Source organism: Haemaphysalis longicornis, unplaced genomic scaffold (genome assembly GCF_048455015.1).
Source record: "Haemaphysalis longicornis isolate Haplotype H1 unplaced genomic scaffold, Haemaphysalis longicornis Haplotype H1 scaffold_8, whole genome shotgun sequence".
Taxonomy (NCBI): domain Eukaryota; kingdom Metazoa; phylum Arthropoda; class Arachnida; order Ixodida; family Ixodidae; genus Haemaphysalis; species Haemaphysalis longicornis.
The window spans coordinates 164,938,762-164,958,505 of NW_027526445.1; the positions used below are offsets into that span (position 1 = coordinate 164,938,762).

Genomic DNA, 19,744 nt, shown 5'->3' on the forward strand with positions numbered 1-19,744 from the left:
AGCGTCGCCACACGTCAACTGTGCGAATTGGACCAAATCGACCCGCCTTCTGCATGTCACGGTTCTGATTTAGTATCGTCCATCGAAGCGGCCGTTGCATGTGATCGTGGAGATAAATATACTTCGTGTTCAGGGTGTTCTTCCCTTAGAAGTGCCCAAAGACCCAAACCTACATCAATTTTGTAGCAAAAAAGAACTGAATGTTTTGCCGCAACATGGCTGCGCATGGCGTTACATCACGTAGTCGATTACAGCGCGTTTGTTGTTATCGCTAGTGCTAAAAAATTTAAGAGCAATGGCTGCAGAACTGTGCCCTTATTATTCTCTCTATTTAACTATTCCCTAACATGTCTGCTTTGCTGAATTCTTTGTTCGAACTTTAAACTAGAATAAAGATACAATGTGATATCAGTCATTTATTCTCAGTGGAGAAAAATTTCTCACTAACAGTATTATGATGACAATATTTTCAGGTCGACGACACCGGATAACCTGCGAGATCCTAATGTTCATTCCTTGCTCAGCTACCTTGCAAACAAGAATGTGGCACATTATGGGCTTTTAAACGTTGTCGCAAACCATACGGCCCTGGCGGATATGCTGGAGAAGGGCAAAGAGCTGCTACAAGTGAGTGCACCAACGGTAGACAACCGCTGCAAAACTCTAGTTAGTGTGGTGAGGTCATTATCAATTGACATATTTAGGTAGCTGAATCGTTTTTTTGCGCACGTATGAAGGAGAAATCCTGACCGCTAGCAATTTATCAGCATACGCCAGGCCGATATCATCGGCAGCTCTACGATTGGCGAGTTCATTACGCACGAGAGTATAGTTTGGTTTGCATTCTGCAGCGCATCTTTATAGTTCATTTTATCTTGTGAACGACAAGATACATTTGAAACAAGAACCAAAAGAAAATATTCTTCAGCACAACGCGTACATACATCCTAATAACACTTCGCAAGGCATAAACCAGTAAACGGTATTAAGTAATCCACCCGATTTGCCACCAACCGCACTTGAACACTGTGAAAGCTGTAGACATACATTTAACATACCTCGCAATCGTCATTTTAGTGACAGTATAGGTTGGCTTTTATTACTAGCTGTGAGTGCTTGCTCGAATGGACAGGCAGGTGTGAAAATGCTATGACGGATTTGTTCTTCCGGTGATTAGGATCGGTGCTGTCACTTGAGCAAAATAGGTATTTTATCAACTTTTGCTCTCCATTTCTTTCCCACTTTTAAATTATCTAGGTTCGACGGGACGCATTTCACATGTTTATTTAGCATCACCTTGGACCTATGCCCTTCAAAAACCCTTGTGACTACATGTTCTTTGTACACTGTCTGAACCCTTCTTTCCAGGTGTTCCCCGTGTCATTAAGGGAGTCTACGTTATTCTCATTCCTTACGGCATTATTATTCTTTATTTACCCACATATCACATTTATTTCACATCAATCTTTCTATTTCCTTAAAGACCCCTCGAAGTTTAAAAGAGTACTTGTATCATGTGTGGGTGGCAGGAAGACGACACATGAAGTGGCTCAGCCAAAGCAGACCGCGCGCAGCTTTATTGGGCTTGCTTATATAGCCGCATGCGCAGCCAGGGAAGGGAGAGGGTGTGACAGTGAGGCTCGTTATCGGATTGCGCGCCGCGACAGCCAAGTACGATACATCTCTTTTTCTTCGTGTGAACAAAAAAAACACAATCAGTAAACAACCACAATTCACAAGTAAAGTCAAGAGATTAGACGGAAACTTTCGTCATAACGCAACCTCTTCGGTTCACTGCGTTGACGGGTTGACCTGCGGGTACCGGTCGACGGCCGCCCTTCCGTCGTGGCTCCCGGGGTTCCGGCCGTCTCCCGCGTTTCATTTTGTAACTCGGGTACTCCAGGATCCTTGGCTTGCAGGCTCCGAGTGGCGAGACCAGATTGAATAGAACCTGGTACTTGAGCGCCCTGGCTCACGACTTGCGCGTTGTCACCCTCGGCGTCGTGGCTGTTCCCGTCGTCAGGCATGGCGCGGAATTCTTCCTGGGTTCGAAGCAGGTGCTGTCTGTTCCGCCTCAGCAGCCGTCCATCCTCCGTTTCGACGATGTGGGATCGAGGAGAAACTTCGTGGAGTACTCTCGCCTTGCGTGACCAGTCGTCGTCCCGTATGCGCACTGTCTCTCCTCGCTGCAGTAGTGGCAGTGGCTTGCCTTTGTCCTGATGCTTGTGCTTTACTACGGCGCTTCCGAGCTCCGCTCGGTATTCCGGAACGTTGGTGCGCAGTTGCCGTCCCTGTAATAGTTGTGCGGGTGAGTGGCCATCTTCTAATGCAGATACGCGATACGACAGCAGACCTAGCCAAAAATCATCACGCGACTCTGTAGTCTTTTTCAAGATTCGCTTGACTACCTGCACCCCCTTTTCCGCTAGTCCGTTGGACCGAGGGAATCGCGGGCTCGAAGTGATGTGCTCGAAGTCGTACCGTTTTCCGAAGTCGGCAAATTCTTTTGACACAAATTGAGGCCCATTGTCTGTGCATACTTGTCCAGGGATCCCACAGCGTGCGAAGATAGCGGGCGTTTTCTCTACTACCTCTCGTGCTGTCGTGGTAGCTAGCTTTTCCACCTCAGGAAAGTTGGAGTGCGCGTCGTACACTGTCAAGTATGCGTCACCAGCAAAGGAAAAGATATCGATGCCTACTCTGTACCACGGCATACTGGGTGTTGGCCGAAGAATAAGTGGCTCGGACTGCTGCTTGTACGCATATTTCTGGCATGCGCTGCATGAACGAATCATCGATTCTATGCTGCCGTCAAGACCAGGCCAGAAAACTAATCCACGCGCTCTTGCCTTGCATTTGTTCATTCCGAGATGACCGGCGTGTATTTTCTTTAGCATTTCAGCTCTCATGGACAAAGGTATGACAACTTTGCATCCTTTAAGTAATATTCCTTCGATGACTGATAGCTCGGCAGCAAACGGGCGTAATTCCCCTTCAACAGGTCGACATTCGGAAAGCTGCTGCATCACCAAACTTAGGTAAGGATCCGCCACAGTTTCAGCTTGAAGACGTCGCTTCGTTGGTGTTCTTACTATTCCGGAGACGACCTGAACTGCGTGGACTTCGACGTCTTCGGTTGTTGCCGGCTCCGAAGCGTAGGCAGGCGCGCGAGAGAGCATGTCAGCCAGGAGCAGGTCCTTGCCAGGAACGAACTGCAAATCATAATTGTACTTGAGCAAGCGCACAAAGAAACGCTGTAGCCTTGGTGGCATCTCGCCGATATTTTTTTTTTTGCAATGGCAAGCAACGGCCTGTGGTCGGTCTCGATAAGAATCTTGCGGCCGTATGTAAACTGGAATTTTTCGCACGTGAACACGATGCCGAGCGTTTCTTTTTCGATTTGGGAATATCGCGTTTCGCTATCAGATAGCGTCCGCGATTGGGCGCCAGTCGTTGCCGCCAGTCATGACTGGGCGCCAGTCGTTGCCGTGCTTTTGCAATAAAGAGGCACCTATTCCGATTGCAGAGGCGTCCGCTGCCAGCTTTGTCTCTTTTTTTTCGTCAAAGAAAGCCAACAGCGGAGGAGACGTTAACGCCTCGCATACGGCTTCCCACTCGCGCGCGTGAGCTGCAGTCCACTCGAAAATGATATCGTCCTTTACGAGGCTCCGCAACAATAACGTGTTGTCGCTTAGTCGGGGCATGTACTTGCGGAAGTAATTTAAGACTCCCATCATTCTCCGTACTGCATTTTTGTCTTCCGGAGCGGGCATAGCTCGGATGCTTTTGATCAAGTCGGGGCTGGGGAGCACACCTTGTGCGTTGATCACGTCACCCAAAAATGTTATTTCGCTCACACCGAAGACATATTTTTCTGGGTTAAAGGTCAGCCCGGCCTTCTCTGCCCTTTCTAGAGCGGCCCGCAAACGTTCGTCGTGTTGAGCTTGGTCAGCTCCCCACACCAGGACGTGATCTACGTACACGCGTACTCCAGGTACACCTTCAAAAGTTTCGGACAGCGTTTTCTGAAATACTTCGCTGGCTGATGAAATTCCGAACGGCAACCTTAAAAAGCGATATCGCCCGAACGGTGTTGCAAACGTGCAGATACGCGATGTAGCTTCATCAAGTGGTATCTGATGAAATCCGGAGTTTGCATCTAGACGCGAAAAGACTTGGGCCCCTGACAACTCACTTTCGATGTCCTCGCGGATGGGCATAGGGTAATGCTCACGTAATATATTTTTGTTCACTTCTCGTGGGTCCATGCATACTCTGAGCGACCCGTTCTTCTTGCGTACAGCAACCAGTGGACTCACCCATTCAGTTGGTTCTTCTACTTTCACGATGATGGCTGCTTTCTCCATGCGGGCGAGTTCGTCCCGCAATGGTTCCTTCAGAGCCAGTGGCACTCTCCTTGCTGGTTGCACGACTGGAACAGCGTCTGGCCGAAGAACCATCTTGTATTTTCTTTTTACGCACCCAGTGCCTCGAAAAAGGTGCGCGAATTCTGTCTCGGGCGCCTCTGCTCCGCTTCGTCCGATAGTATCGACGGTTGCCGGGATAAGGCCGATTTCACGGCAAGTGCTCAGACCAACAATTGCTTGGCGCCCTTTCTTAACGATGAAGAAATTGGTTTCTTTCCTTGCTCCGTTTATCTCCAGTGCTGTGGTCGCCACGCCAAGGTGTTTGATTACGGACCCATTGTAGGCGGTGAGCACTGCGTTGCTCTTCTGCAATGCCGCTGTTGTTGACATGCGTTTGAAGACGCTGAGCGGAATAAGGTTCGCCTGAGAACCCGTATCTACTTTCAGTTCAATTTCGCAGCCGTACACCTTACCGCATACTGTCCAATTTTTTCCTGCGTTGTTGTTGATGCCACAGATGCTAACGTCAAGCACGTCGAAATGATCGTCCGCGTCGTTCTGAATATCGTTAATGCTTGTTCTTGCAGCAGGACGCAAAGTGATTCATCCTGTTGCATGCGTAGCACACTTTCCCGTAGGCTGGACACTGCCGTGGCGGATGGCTCTTACTACATTGCGTGCAACGATTTCTTTGCTTTTTGCTGCGTTCATTCCGCCGGGCAAGGTCAACCTGTACGCGCTCACTAGCCCATGCAGTATTTTGTTGCTCCGCTACTTCTGCTGCTTTGCACATATCTTCTGCTTTCTGTAGAGTCAGGTTCTTGTCCCGCAACATTTTTTTTCTGGTGTTCTTGTTCTTGGTCCCGAAAACAATTTGGTCCCTTATCATAGACTCTTCAAGGTCCCCAAAATTGCACAGCTTGGCTTGCGTCCTTAACTCTCGGGAAAATCGTTCGAAAGGCTCTGCCTCATCTTGCACCCGCACGCGGAACAGATGTCGCTCGTAAACCTCGTTCCCTTGCTCGAGACAGTACTCATCAAATTTGCGCACCAGCGTGGGGAAGTCGTCCTTTCGCTCACCTTCATGAAAGGTAAAGTTGTTGAAGATTTCCAGTGCCTCTTCGCCAGCTGTGCTGAGAAGGATCGCTGCCTTGACCGCTTCTGTCCTGGGTTTCTCCGCCGAAGTCGCCGTCAGGAACAGGTCGAGTCGTTGCTTGAAGAGCTCCCAGTTGCGTCTGATGTTTCCAGACAGTTGCAGTGGTCCCGGTGGCTTTATGGCGTCCATTCCTTGATGCTTGTTGCGTTGGCGGTTTTGACACTTCTGACACCATGTATCATGTGTGGGCGGCAGGAAGACGACACATGAAGTGGCTAAGCCAAAGCAGACCGCGCGCAGCTTTATTGGGCTTGCTTATATAGCGGCATGCGCAGCCAGGGAAGGGAGAGGGTGTGACAGTGGGGCTCGTTATCGGCTTGCGCGCCGCGAAGGCCAAGTACGATACAGTACTGACACGAAATTTCAAAGCTGAGATAACTATGTAAAACGCTTCCTTTTTATCAGGAGATATCTCCCAGCAAGTTTCAACAGCAACCGTTCAGCGAAACATATTTAAAATCCATTTTAATCTTCGCTCGCACGAGAAAGCCCAGATCGGGCCGACGTGACATCATCTGCTACGTGCCCCAAACTGCCGACGTCGGGGCTCCCGTGACGAAGCCGACGCGCTGGCTGTGGTTGGCGCGCGCTGCTCGGGCGTGTGTAGACGTCATGGTTTTGGGACTGACGTCATGCTGCCCGGGCCTGTGGGGACGGCGAAGACCTCGGCCGGTCTGGGCGCGCACGTGCGCTCGCTCGCGCGCGCTTCCAGACAGGCAGCGATACGGCAAGAATGGTGACGCCATGTCATACATGCTGTCATGGCGGCCGCTCGGCGTTTTTTTGTCGAAACCGAAACTGGCACGAATAAACGACGCTGTAAATGAATGTTTACGCTGCGCTCGACCGTCTAATCTGTCATTCTATGATTAGCGGGCTGGTAGGCACGCATAGCAGCGAAAAAAACGTAACATAAAAATTTCGTGTCAGTACTCCTTTAACACACAAGGAGTTCCTGACAATGGAAATACTTCCTTTAGCCAGGAGTTTGTTTGTGTGTGTGAAACGTAGTTACAGTTGGTAAAAGATGTTTGATGGGCAGGAAAATCGGCGACATCATTGCAAAGGGCATTTCAGTCATTTGCAGTCTGTGTATGTGAGGAAACCGAATACTGGCAGTTTTCTTCCGTGGCCTGGTAATTTGAAGGGGGTGAGTATTGCGGTGAGATGTGCGGTCGGGTGCAATAATGTAAAAATCACGAAGGGGCCAGAGAAAAGAATTTTTACAAAGGCAGAGGCTCCGAATGCGACGTCGGGCGTCAATATTTAAAAGATCCGATACTTGTCTGAAAGACTATAGCAATCCGAAAGTGCCCTCTTCAGCAAGTGTAACGAAATGCCATATCAAGCGGAAGAACAAAACTACTTCGGGAAGATTGCTAGTACTCACCTCAATTATTAAAGAGAGAAAGTAAGAGAGAGGCTGTTGTCGGTCGGTTAAGACCTATTCTTACTCGTCTGCCAGAACTACTGCCAGCTGGTCAACGAGAGCCGCGGATGCCGATCCCACTCGATAGTTTGAAGGAGGAAGGTTAGGGTAATGCGGGGACAGGTGGGCAGTGGGGCAGGAGAAGAGGGTGTGATCAAAATGTTCGTACGTAGAGAGGCCGTTGGGGCAGGATGGTTCGGAGCGATAACCCTAGCGGTAAATATGTGCAAGAGTGGGGAGTGTATTCAGCTGCATCGCCTGATAGGTGTGCAGTTATGATATGAATATGCGGTATCGGGTGGCGGAACAACAGGTTAGAAATGCCGGAGGTGTTTATAGCTCTGGTTGAGGGTTTTTTAGTAATATACCTCGTGCGCCATGGGCGGAAAAGGCCAAGGTATCCCTGGGACCCGTAAAGAAATCTCGCGCGTGAGCTGGTAAGCCAGCCGATTACCAATGATCCCTGAGTGGCCCGGCAGCCACACAACAGTGACCGAGCCAGGAGAGTGGAGCGAGAGAGTTTGAGAGGTCGTCATGCAAATCCTTGGAAAGTTGGCTGTAGGGAAGAGCTGGAATCGCCGCCATGGAGTCGGAGCAATTGCGGTAGTGAAAGGAAGGAGTTTGGAAACGTAGTTCTCCAGTTGCGCATACGATCTCCTCCAGTTCGAGGCCTAAGAGTGAAGTCGGATTGGAGTGAAGGCCTGCTGTGGAGGTAATTGGGGTATCGGTGGGGTGGGACGTCATGACGCTACAAGTGGAGCAACAAGTAAGGTGATCCGTCGTGTCAACATAGCATGTGACAGCGTCCTAGGGAAGGGGTCATGGTTGTAGGCACCGGCTTGCCGTCTGCCCTCCTGGAGATGTGCGGTTATGTTGGAGGGAATGGGGTCACAGCGCGGAGGTTACTGGGAATTAGCTATTAAGGGGTGTGCAGGGGAAAATCAAGTTGCCAGGCACCCGTCCGCTGAAGCAACCAATAGCCCTGCGGAGAGCCAGGGGGACAGCCCAGCTGTGGATACCTGTTTTAGCAATCAAGGCGGGGTTAGTAAGTTACAACATCAGGATCTCTATTTTTAAGATATATGTTTTATTGGCAGTCTCTTTTGAGGTGCCTCGTCAAACACTTTTGATACCTCTATACATATTACGGTAGTCGGCAGGTGAGTATTAGGACTTGTATGCAAACACTGTCCAAAAAGAGTTTATTATGCTGCACAAGAGTAGCCCTCACGGAACACAAACTGCGCTGTGTGGACGGAGTTCTGGGAACCAAGAAAGTGAATGATTTGTAGGAGATGACTTGTTCCATTATATTTCAATGGAAGGAAGTTACAGAGATTGGGTGACAATTAGGGACACCCAATTTTACATGAATCGAATACCTGGTTAACCTTGTGAATCTCCCTGTCCTCTGGTAAGTGATCTGTGCGAACTGACAGTGTGGTAGTCGTGAAGTCATTTATTAGGAAGAAGAAGGCCGCCTTTGTACAGTGGTGGGAAATGTAAATGCAGGAGGGAAGAATATATGTTTTAGATTTTTATATCTTGGCACAACCAGGCGGAGACTGGACTAGAGGCGGATGCGGCCTGACAGACGCCTCAGCCACCCGATATATTCACCCACTCTATCCACCCGATAATTTTTAAATCTTTTAAAACAATTTAAGCAGCAGCAGCCTTTAATGGAGGAAATATTGGTAGAGGTTCTGGTACCGAGCCGGTTTAGACCCCGACTTCACACTACTCGTGCCATACCGCTCAAAAGGGAGAAATTGCCTAACGTGGCGAAGAACTGGGAGTCATGGTATGGGGATTATCAAAAAATGCATACGGAACTGCACTTCCAAGGAAACAGCGGTGGTGTGGGAACGCAGCCCGGTGCCAGATTGAATTGTTTTTGTCCGCGATTGAGTTCGCTAAATAGCGCTGGAATCATTAGGGCTCTGATTTCCCGGGTTGAAGCCCTTATAATAAGGGAAGGGTGAGCAGAGCATGATGAATGTCTTATGAGAAAATTTTGGTACAGCAAGATGGAGCAGGGACGTTGTTGAGATACCCAAGCGGTGCACTTGATGTTAAGCGGAATGCCCGCCTCGCGAGTTTGGAGTAGTTGCTGACCTAAGGAAGTCCGCGAGGCAGCTACAGGTGATTGGTCATGCCGTGGAGGGGTTACGGGGGCACTGTCGCTAGCCGCGGAATGCGAGGCCTGGTTGCCATCTCCGTGCATCACGTGTCCCGGTATCCATGACAGGAGAGATTTAGTGCCGTTCAGAGCGAACATGTTTACCATAGCTTGTATGCGCGAATATTAGCGACAAAATGGCTTAACAGCTGAATGTAGTAATTTTAAGAATTTTAAAAATTGATTTCTTTCACACCTGCTGAAGAAGATTTTCTGTTTTTTTTTTACGATGGGCACTGCAATGGCTGAAATAAGGGTATACGCGAAGGATAGCTGGATGTGCTTAGGTAACACAAAAAGGACGATGGGTTTTCTTGGTAAACAACGATAAAAAATACCCCGGGCAATCTCCACAAACCTGAGACCTGGGAATGGGTGAAGCATGCAGTGTATAAGTGTGTTCTTAGTGCCATTGCGATTTTGCCAACGCAGAGGAAACCATTGGGGAGTAGAAGTACCCAACTTTCCTGTGAAAGTATCGTGTCGTTTATGTACGAAGTATTCTAGAGTGAGGCGCAAACGAATGTCCCGGTGTTCTTTTAGTACACGCTACGTACTAGCGCGAGGTAAAAACGAGAGTCCCATTGTTATAGTGCTGTGACGACAGGAGACGACGATTACGACGATGATGTGTGACGACGACAGCCCGAGCCCCTAAGCAGCTTGGCCCCTGTCAGAAGCATTCAACAGCTCTGCACTGTCAGCTTTCCTGATAATATGGCCAGCTTAATTTTTCACTGGAACAGAGCGTGTTTTGTGCTTGCTAATGATTCGCAAAATCTTCCTAGGATAACTAAAAGCGAAAGCTTCCTCACTGCCACCGATGGGGCCCTATAAAATAACCAGTACATTATCCCTTAGACCAGTTAGTCGACCTAAGAGCTCTGATAACATCTCCGGACACACGGCGCGTGCGTGAAAACTGGGTTTGAATTCTGTCACAACGGTTACTTGATAATCGCGAAAAGGAACGGTTCCAACCAAGACAATAAACGGATAGTTTATGAAAAAGCCGTACCTTTATCTGATAAGACACGGATCGGTACACACTAACATCATTCGTAGATGCGTTTACTGAGTGCGGAAAACAAGTCATGTGGATTTGTTCTTCGTTTTCAATATGAGCCTTTGATGGTTTAACGATTGATGATTGGACGAACCTAAAGCGAAGGTTGGACGCACGTTTACGAAGTTTTTGGTGCACTTTTGACGCACGTTCAACGTAGTTTTGATGTGGGAACGCGTTTTCGCTTCTGTCCTTATTTGTAGGAAGGAATGTTAAATATTTCTGTTAAGAATCTTATCTGCGGGAAAAGGCTAGTACTTCCAGCTGTGTTGTTAGTATCAAGTCTGGTATACTTGCTGAATCGTTTGTAAAAATGGGTTGGCTCCAACGCCAGCTGTGTGAAAATAAATTTTAAGCCGATAGTAATTAACTCTTTGTTTTAGCATCGCTCCTTAGCGAAGAGAAAACTGCCGGCGCGTGTGTAGAATACGGAACTGGAAATATTTGCTCGTATATTTGGCCGTGCTGAATTGTCCGACCACATACAAGTTTGTAGTAAAGGTTTCGCGCCAGAGTCTGAAGTACGGCCTATTAGCAAGATAATGCAAGATTGGAAGGCTGGTACCGCTTGTAAAATTAGGCAATAGTGAATAATCTGTTCTGCACAAGCAGGGAAAAGGTCAGAGTCCTGCGATGACTAGGTTCATTAAACATGGCAGCACTGCTTCTGTCATTGTACTTCTCGGAAGATATTATGGTTTCCGAGAAATATGATGAACTTTGCATATGTGAGAGCCACCGTTTGCCCAACCACTTCTATATTACAAGAACGGACCTGTCACACCGCTCCTAATAGGCGGGAATCCAAAAGGCATTAGCCAAGAGAACTTCGCTATGCGGTGAGCTTTCAAGGACAGTGCTCCTTCCGCTACGTGAACGCTAAATTTTCGCTCTGTCTTAAACTGGAATGTCACACAAATGTCACCGGAGGAAATCGGCTTGCTACCGGTTAACTGGCTAACTGGTAATTAATGGGTCACTAATTACCCACCACGAGCAACCTATAAGTTATGTGCGCTACGGGAGGAGGTCGCCATGCAGGGAGGGAGCGGAAAACCGGAATTAGCGGAAAGAGTTAAAAAGGCAATACCAATAACCTTCATCGATGTATCACGCACACTGTGCACGCCTTTCAAATAAAGACGGAGACATCAATTGATTTCGCTTGCTCCGTAGATGACCACAGTCGTCGAAGTTTGAATCCTGATTGCTTTTATTGCCCGTGTAGGAAATGAAAGCCCTTCAAGGCAAAGATGCAAAACGAAAGACTATCCTGGCAGTGGGCTTGGTCGACTACAGCCAGCCAAATGCCTGGGACACGTACAAGACTCTCTTCAAAAAGGCGGTGGAGTGAGTACAGCACTTTACGTTGGCGAAAACAAAACTGCTGCGCCTTTCTTTTTTGACAAAATAGCTCGACATTTCCAGAGGCATTACGTTCAATTTTGGGGGACAAGAAATGATGGAAATTGAAAACATCGAACTACAATATACCCAGTAACTGTTGTGATAAATGAAAGCGTCTCATGCCATAACATAGACACGATGCTATGCCATCACATGCTATGACATAGACATAAACATACCATAGACGCGATGAGTCAAAGTATGATCCCATCCCCATCTATACGCTGCACCACCACAAAACCGACCAAGCAAGAAGTGTTGGACAGCTACGGTCGCAGCATATTCCGGCGCTGAGCTTGCTGTCGAGATAGCTGAGTGCGCATGCGGGTATCTCGCAAGCCCTTCAATGCACGCCCAATTCCTCGGTTTCTGCGACCGCACCTTGTCGCCGTCCGATAATCAAGAAACACGGCGGCGCCTTGTGCAGCCCACCGTGCGAGCGGCACGCTTTCGTGTAGTAGCCAGCGGCCTGCAGCATGTGCCGCAGTCATCTAACAATACATGATCATCTGTGACATCATTTCTGCACCAGAAGCTCTCTTCTAGACCTCGCGTTGTCTCTTAAGTATAATGGCGTCGGAACAAAGCGAAAATAAAGTTTCATGCGTAACCTAATTGTTGCTGGTCGGCTGGGGTCAACGGACAGAAAATATCAGACATTACAGCACCGCTTTCCTTATGACAGGTTTGTTTTCTTCCAAAGGATGATGAACATTTATATTGTCTTTACAACCATACATGCATATTTTTCAAAGGGAGGGCATTGCGTGTTTCCAATATTGTGCGCATCGTTTATTCTGGTTTTGGTTATGTTTTCTCGGCCATTTGTCCTGATCAAATGAGGCAGGATATAAGGGAAGCATTTTTAATTTGTTACTCTATTCTTTTAGGTTTATGAATTTATCGGTTTCAACAACGCTTTCCACTACTATCATCATTACACAGTTGCGACGACTAAATGTGTTAACCTCGCCAATTCTGTATTCTTGTGCAGATGCAAAGCGTTAAACTATTTATGTTGCGGGTACTGGTGCATGCCGCACGGTGCAAGGAATCGTGTCACTCCTCGTCCTGCCGCGTAAGGCAGCATCGAGCGCTACTTTCAAGAGAACAAAAACGCTCCTGCCGAAATCTAGAAAACTGATATCTATTGTCTAGCGAAGGACATATATGCGTATTCAACTGCATGAACTGTAGGCGCTCCGCCGGAAGGTATCGCGCTGATAGCTGTTACGCTCCGCTCGCTTGGTTTATTTTACTTTGTGGCCGCGTGTACGTTCCATTGGGCAGCAGAACGTATGCACCCAATGGTGGAGCGGTAAACAAGACCCCCCTCTATATTTAATATCCAGCCGCACGCTCGTAGGTGCCGGGACATGTTTGCTTCTAAAATTATTGTTGCGCACACTTGCTGCAGGCCAGCCGAAGATGTAGAAAACGCAGTACAGTAGCACCGTTCGCGATGGGATTTCGATATTTTTTTCATTTATTATAGTTTTCGCAAACATATCAAAGTTTAGAGGGACAAAAGGTACACATACTAGCCATCTAGGTGGGTCTTCGCTTCTTCCAAACCTTACTTGTTCAGGTCAAACGAACCTTCCTGCTCTTCTGTATGATTTCTGATTCTTCAAGAGGTCCCTGCTGAAATTAAATAGAATACCGATATTTATTTATTCTATACCCCTCTTATTCGTGCTGACAAATAGTACAGGCGGAACAAGGCTTACACATCGGGCCAGGTCTCCAAGACAGGGATGAGATGATCCCGCTGTTTGGAGGATGCATCAATAAAGCCTTCTTTCATTTTTATTTTGAGTGTCTTCTGGCATGGTTTATAGGCTTAATCTAGTAGTCTTAATGAAGGTGAACGAAAATATTCCATCCTTACTCAGCGCGATTTATTTGTCTCACTCTTCCAATCATTTCCTTGAGTGGCGGAAATGCAGGTACTATTTTTATTTTTCAGTGACGTCGTCAGTTGGGTACCGGACCCCAGTTTAATGAGTCGCCCACGCTCAGCATTCTGTAGTGTTGAAGAGATAGAAAAACGTAATATTTATTTAATTGCCATTGAGTGGAAGCTATACCAGCTGCTGAGGAGATATGCAAAACCTCATCACCAGCCTATCTACGCCCACTGCAGGGCAAAGGCATCTGCCATTAATCTCCAACTACCCCGGACCTGTGCTAAGTTCAACCAATTTATTCCCGGAAACGTCTTGATCTCATCTGCCCATCTAACGTTCTGCCGCCCTCTTAAACGCTTGCCTTCTCTAGGGATCCACTCTGTTACCCTCAATGACCAACAATTATCTTGCCTTCGCATTACAAGCCCTGCCCCTATCCATTTCTTCTTCTTAATTTCCACTAATATGTCCCTCACACGCGTTTGCTCCCTGACCCACTCCGCTCTTTTTTAGAACAACGCGATTTAGAACAACACGATTACCCATCGACGAAACGTGTCGTCTTGAACAGTGCCCGCCAACGACTGTTTTCTTGCACTGTCTGGAGATATGTCCTGCAGAGACATCGGAAACAACGGCCATATTTTGTTAGTAGGGCTCTCTTTTGGTCAATGCTGATTTCTTTCGATGAGCAAGAAGGTGCATCGTGTGGAGCAGAACAGAACAAACATTTCTTCACGTTATTAGTTCCTCCATGTAGAGCTGCTCCAGATGGTACGTGATCGGCGTTTGATGTGTGACGCGGATCATGCTGGTTCGCGGCTCTCGGGGGGTCCGATCCCTTTGATATAGCTGGCATTACCGCTTTGAGACATTCGAGCTCTTGGCCGAAAAAGGTCATTAGGTCTTCAAACTTCTTTTCGTGCTTGTCCGCTGGCTGCTTCGAACGTTCTGTGGTGCCCGAATCGGCGGCATCCCGTTTTATCTTCGATTGCTGGTGATAACGCAGAACGATATCTCGAGGCAGCGACTGAAGCACTGTTTCGTGGAGCATGGAGCAGTACGTCAGGGGATGCGTCCGCAGCGCTTTCATGCTTCTACAGTGTACCTGTACTTTGTCGAACAGCTTGCGTAACTCTTCTACGTCTAACGATAACGAGACACGTTTCAAGTTAATCAAAGCGTGCAAGTGATCTTGTACGATGACTTTAATGTCTACAAATTGCTTTTTATGAATATCTACAGCATCAGCGTAGCAGAATCCGTAATCGGTAATCCTGATATAGCAGAAGCCGTCGTTCCGGTTAGTAGGTTGGCCAGGTACTGGAATTTGTCTGTGTCCTTTAACTCGGGATTCGAATTAATATAGCCCTCAAACTGGCTCCAAAACTTAAGCCAGTTTCTACGATGGCCGTCAAACTTCGTTAGCTCTATTCTCGGTAATGTCGTCCGTATCGGTAAACTCTCAGCAGCGTGGGCTCTTGTCGATGAATTCGAAGGATGAGACTCACCGGTAGGATGGTTTTAGGAGCGGTAACGAAGCTCTGCCATGATCTTGGCGACGCTGGCGTTGAACATTGTCACGTCGGAGGTCCCTTCCGCGTCGAGTTCTTGGGGGTGCTCGCGGTAGATGTCCCCATTCAGCTTTTGCCTTGGTTTGAACATGAAATCGAATCTTTTGAGGGAAATAGCAAAATCCGGCGGTGCGGTCAAGCGTCCATCATGTAGGCCGTCTTCAATTTCCTTTAAGGCGCCGCTGAGCTTGGCTCGCATAGTAATTCAGCGCCTCAGCATGCGCTCCAGGGAGGTCATCTCGGGTCATCAGCGGCTGGTTCGTGGAAAGTCAAGCAGGCCGTGTCGTTGAGGGGGGTCAGGCCCTTCTTGTCGCTGCCGTTGCATCCCGGGTTTCGGCACCTGATTGTGGGATTCTTCAGCCACTGAGGACGATAGAGGCCTTCAGACAAGGGAGAGAGCGAACGAGCGGCCGGAAGCTTTAATGGCGACTTGAGGAAGACAAAGCAGCTCGAGCGAGAGGCGCTGACGCGACTATGGGCACCTATGATGGTGATCGCATCGGTGCAGCAATGATGACACCTATAAAGTTTCTACACTGTATATAGGGGTTCAGTATACTCAGCGCAGTTCTTCATAACCTGATTGATCGTGTGAATATGGTCCATTGTTGAATAGCCGCTACGCAACCCTGCTTGTTCTTTAGGTCAACTGAAACCTAAGGTAGTGGATATTCTGTTAGCGATTACCTTGGTAAGTACCTTGTAGACGACTGACAGTAAGCTGATGCAAAACGTAACATTCATTTAAGCGACATTGAGTGAAATCTATACCATATGTATTTACAGCTATTTATATATGCTTTTTTACCAGACTACAGATGTAATAACTACATTGTACTATAATGCGCAAATTATATATCTAGTGGCTTTTGCAGTTCAACTTTATATGTATATATATATATATATATATATATATATATATATATATATATATATATATATATATATATATATATATATGGGGTTTATTGGCAAAGGTTGCTGTGCAGGCGAAAGGTAAGGAGGGCACAGTGCGGGCACATTCCGAGCACAGTCGACGCTTGGAGAAAGCAGAGCGAGAGAGAGAACCCCGTAGCTCCAGGCGACGGCGGTGCGGCTTCCATATTCGGCTTCTGCTACCGACGACGATAAAGTGGCGCACATCTCCCGCAGGGGATTGGTGACGGTCCTGATTCTTTCGGTGAACGTTGCCAATCTTCTGCATTACAATATATATATATATATATATATATATATATATATATATATATATAATTTATATATATCTATATATATATATATATATATATATATACATATTTATATATATATGATTGTTCTTGAGATGTTAGACAAAAAGAAAATGACTGTATTTATTGCAAACCAGCTCCTGAGGTGACGCTAAAGTAGTGGTTATCGCAGTGCGCCGATTAACCCTATCGGGGAGGCGGTTGTCTTCGAATGCACGGAACTGGCAAATCACTTTACCCACCCGTATAGACTACTAAAGATTCGCTATGGTAAGGGAGTTGCTTCTGCAAACCTTTAAAGTGTGTTCCGGAGTGATAGCTTGCTGAGCGAAGAAGTTACCTTCAGAAATATTTACGTCAAGGTCGATGCGGGGTTAATTATCGTCGTCTTTAAAAGAACGTTGAAACTTTGCACATTTTTTTTAAACATATCGTTCCTGATAAGAGGTACTCATTCATGACAGCCCAAGAAAACCGTTAAAGGCATAAGCAATTGGGGAACCACAATTGCTACTTTCAGCAGTGTTCTCCGCAGGACTTGTGTATTGTGGACAATGACCGACACCACAAAGGTCATCGAGAATCAATCACAGCAAAGTCATACGACCGTACTCCGCCCGCACTAACATATTTCGAAAGTCTTTATTTTCGTAATAAAATAAAACAATGGAACTGTTTGCCCCTATCGATTATCGAATGTATATGTGTTGGTGCATTGGAACATGCCTTGTGTAATCACCTCTTGTAATTCTTTACTGCTTGGGCAGCGATGCTGCCTGCAATGTTTTTAAATAAATAAATAACCTCAACATGCCACAAAATCGTTATTAGCCAGCTAGTGCGCCAGAAAGTATGGGCTTTGTAGAGGTGGACGCCTTTTCTGGCCTAGACCCACCTACGTGTCTTGATGGATTTTATTTAATAATGGAAATGTGGATGCTGCATCTACTGAAGCATTTAAGTAGCTTGAAACGGAGGGTTGATCAACGGTTATGGTTTTGCAACATGGTTTTAGAACGCGTGTTTGAGCACCTGCGTAAAGGATTCTTTGAAGTTTATGTGCTGGAAAAAACGTTTTCTGCAAGGGTACTCAAGACTGACATAGAGAACTTTGTCATCAGACTTTGTTGTAAATCATCTCGGCGAGGTGTAGCAAAACTGCTTTATACAGTTGACGTCGGCACCTTTGCTGTTATGGTTCGTAAATATGAGAGTTCGGGAAGCTCAGTTGCAATCTGCTCACATTCGGTATATTCACTGTTTTTGTACAATTTCCTTCTTTGTTAAAGTGAATACAAGGCAGACACCGTTATCGCAATCACTTCAACCGGAGTGCACGAGAACGACAACAACTGCTTCGCTGCTCCACCATTAGTGATAGATTCTGCCAATAATGTCTACCCGAAACTGGTAAGTTTACCTGGTATGGTATTTGAAGGGTGCAGAATATATGACACCACGCAGAATACCTTGAGAGGAAGCAAACCGCGGCAGAGACTAAACAAAGCTACAATTTGTACCTTTCAATGAATAACGCCAAATGAAATGGCTAGCCGGTACTGATTTATTACAGACCAAATATGCTTAATTGCAGTAATCTACACTGTATCCGTGTGTTTTTAAAGAGAAGAGTTGTAATCCCTGAACGCACTGCTGGAAAGCAAACTATCTCTGAGGATTGGGATGATCGTGGGAAAAGTGAAAGATTTTTCCGGTCGAAAGATAATGTCGTAAAACTCCAAAGGTGAAATCCAGAATCCAAATTTCCGCGCACAACACGCACGGCGGAGAAGCCAACTTACAGAAGGGTCTTAGACGAAGAGGGTCCTTGCGCCATTAAACTGATGAGGTTACGATTCCACCGTTACGAAGCTTTCAGAGCAGTTATGATTTTGGACTTTAAAGCAGGTTGCATGGGATCAAGTTTCGCTAAGGAAAGACCTTTGGTTTACATTGTCTGTAAGAAATCAGCGCAGTAGAAACTGAACTTTCAATTTAAATAACGGCGGCCAATTGTTCAGAAACATGAAAGATGGGCCCCTTGGTTTATTGGGTTATTTCACTAAACCGCTGGCAATCCAGAGGGGCAAAACCGTTTCTACTCCATTCCTCTTTGCGCGGTTTTGTGCAGTGAGAGAGCGTCCTAGGGCATTCCTTCGAAAGGTGAATGCGCGCGGCAGCCCCGTCACGTGCAATGTTTGATGTTTCGCGGGTTTCTTTATCAGTTAGAATAAATGAGTACGACTATTTAGTTCCTCAAAATGCCGCACTTAGATGTTCTTCCTTGGTACGTACAAGTACCTCATTTACACTTTAGTGATTAGGACATTACTTCTCGAGTTAGATCATTATTTGCATATAATTAGTAACTCCTATTAATATAAAAAGCACGGTCCGCTTCTTTATAATACTCCAAACATTATGCCCTCGGGTTTCTTCGAGTAACACCATTGCTATTTTTTTACATTTTAGTCTATGATAGCTGAGACTCCCTGTATATTAGGCCGTTATGAGCAACTAGGAGTGGAGTGGTGACAAAAGCGCTCAGTTAATAAGCTTTAAATTTGTTGTTTTTCATTACTGAAGAAGTCTAGTTCAGGTGCTCTCGCCATGCAGCTGGTCATACCTCTAGTTAGGGCGGCACACAATAATGCTTATTAGAAATAATGAAGAGTTTTATCAGAGCACGCAAAGTGACACAAAGAAATACTTAAATACCTTTCGACTTAGCCTACAAACTTTCTTGGCGCCTTACTTAGCCATGCACCGTGTAAAGTACCGCCAAATATTTTTCTACTATCTCACCGAGTAAAAGTAAAAAAAAGTCCTAACCAATGTGTTACAGAAACATGGTGACAGGTGTTCCCAAAATGGCCATCAAAGTGCAGCCAGCATGATGAGCGAAGGATATAAAATTCGAAGAGCTCATAATGCGAGAAGGGAAGCCAAGAGATGTTAGTTATTATGAATACAAAACCTAATAACAGGAGCCTAGCAAGACAAGCTGTAGGTGTGCATTTGATGGGCAGGTTGATTTACTATAATGGAACTATTGTTGTGTTAATGAACACTGGTACCCAGGTATAGTTCGACTTGTATGAACTGTGAGTGCACTATTCAGATTCATTCTCTACAGATGTTGAAGTGTAAACCTTTGTGATCTGTCCTGGTCAACCAAGTACTATCGCGGTCACACTTAGTGGGAACACGGGAGCGCGTGGCCCGAGCTACTACTATAGCTTCCTAACGGCGCCGCGCGGAAACAGCACGCATGCGCGTTGTGAGGGTCCGGAGGGTACAGAGGTCATCGCGCACATCGCGCCACCGGGCGGCAGCACGTCGTCTGCTACATGCGAGCTGCCGGCGCTGAACGAGCAGCAGACGTTGCCAGAGGTTGTGAACCGCAGTAATAAACAACTGCAGA

At 46.7% G+C, this 19,744-nt stretch overlaps 2 protein-coding genes across 2 annotated transcripts in view; one reads left to right on the forward strand and one right to left on the reverse strand.

Annotated features, from left to right (window-relative positions):
* LOC144148772 (uncharacterized) overlaps positions 1–19,744 on the forward strand; it is an 85,587-nt gene that overhangs the window by 21,279 nt on the left and 44,564 nt on the right. The window contains exons 3-4 of the mRNA XM_077680283.1: positions 474–627; positions 11,429–11,550. Of these exons, the coding sequence (XP_077536409.1) occupies positions 474–627; positions 11,429–11,550 (276 nt within the window). The remainder of the gene's footprint in view (positions 1–473; positions 628–11,428; positions 11,551–19,744) is intronic.
* LOC144150164 (uncharacterized) lies at positions 1,571–5,729 on the reverse strand. The gene is made up of 3 exons (XM_077682005.1): positions 4,320–5,729; positions 3,093–3,212; positions 1,571–2,291 (listed from the first exon to the last, which is right to left on the reverse strand). Exons 1-3 carry the CDS (start codon positions 4,755–4,757, stop codon positions 1,746–1,748), a joined length of 1,104 nt encoding a protein of 367 aa, XP_077538131.1. The 5' UTR covers positions 4,758–5,729; the 3' UTR covers positions 1,571–1,745.

Bases quoted from the DNA above. Each gene is read 5' to 3' on its own strand.
- LOC144150164 (XM_077682005.1), bottom strand. From the start codon at position 4,757: ATGTCAACAACAGCGGCATTGCAGAAGAGCAACGCAGTGCTCACCGCC. The intron at 3,213-4,319 runs GTGAGTCCACTG...TATGATTTGCAG, and splicing joins TAGAAGAACCAACTGAATGG to TTCGTTCCTGGCAAGGACCT. The intron at 2,292-3,092 runs GTAAGAACACCA...CAACTATTACAG, and splicing joins TTCAGGTCGTCTCCGGAATA to GGACGGCAACTGCGCACCAA.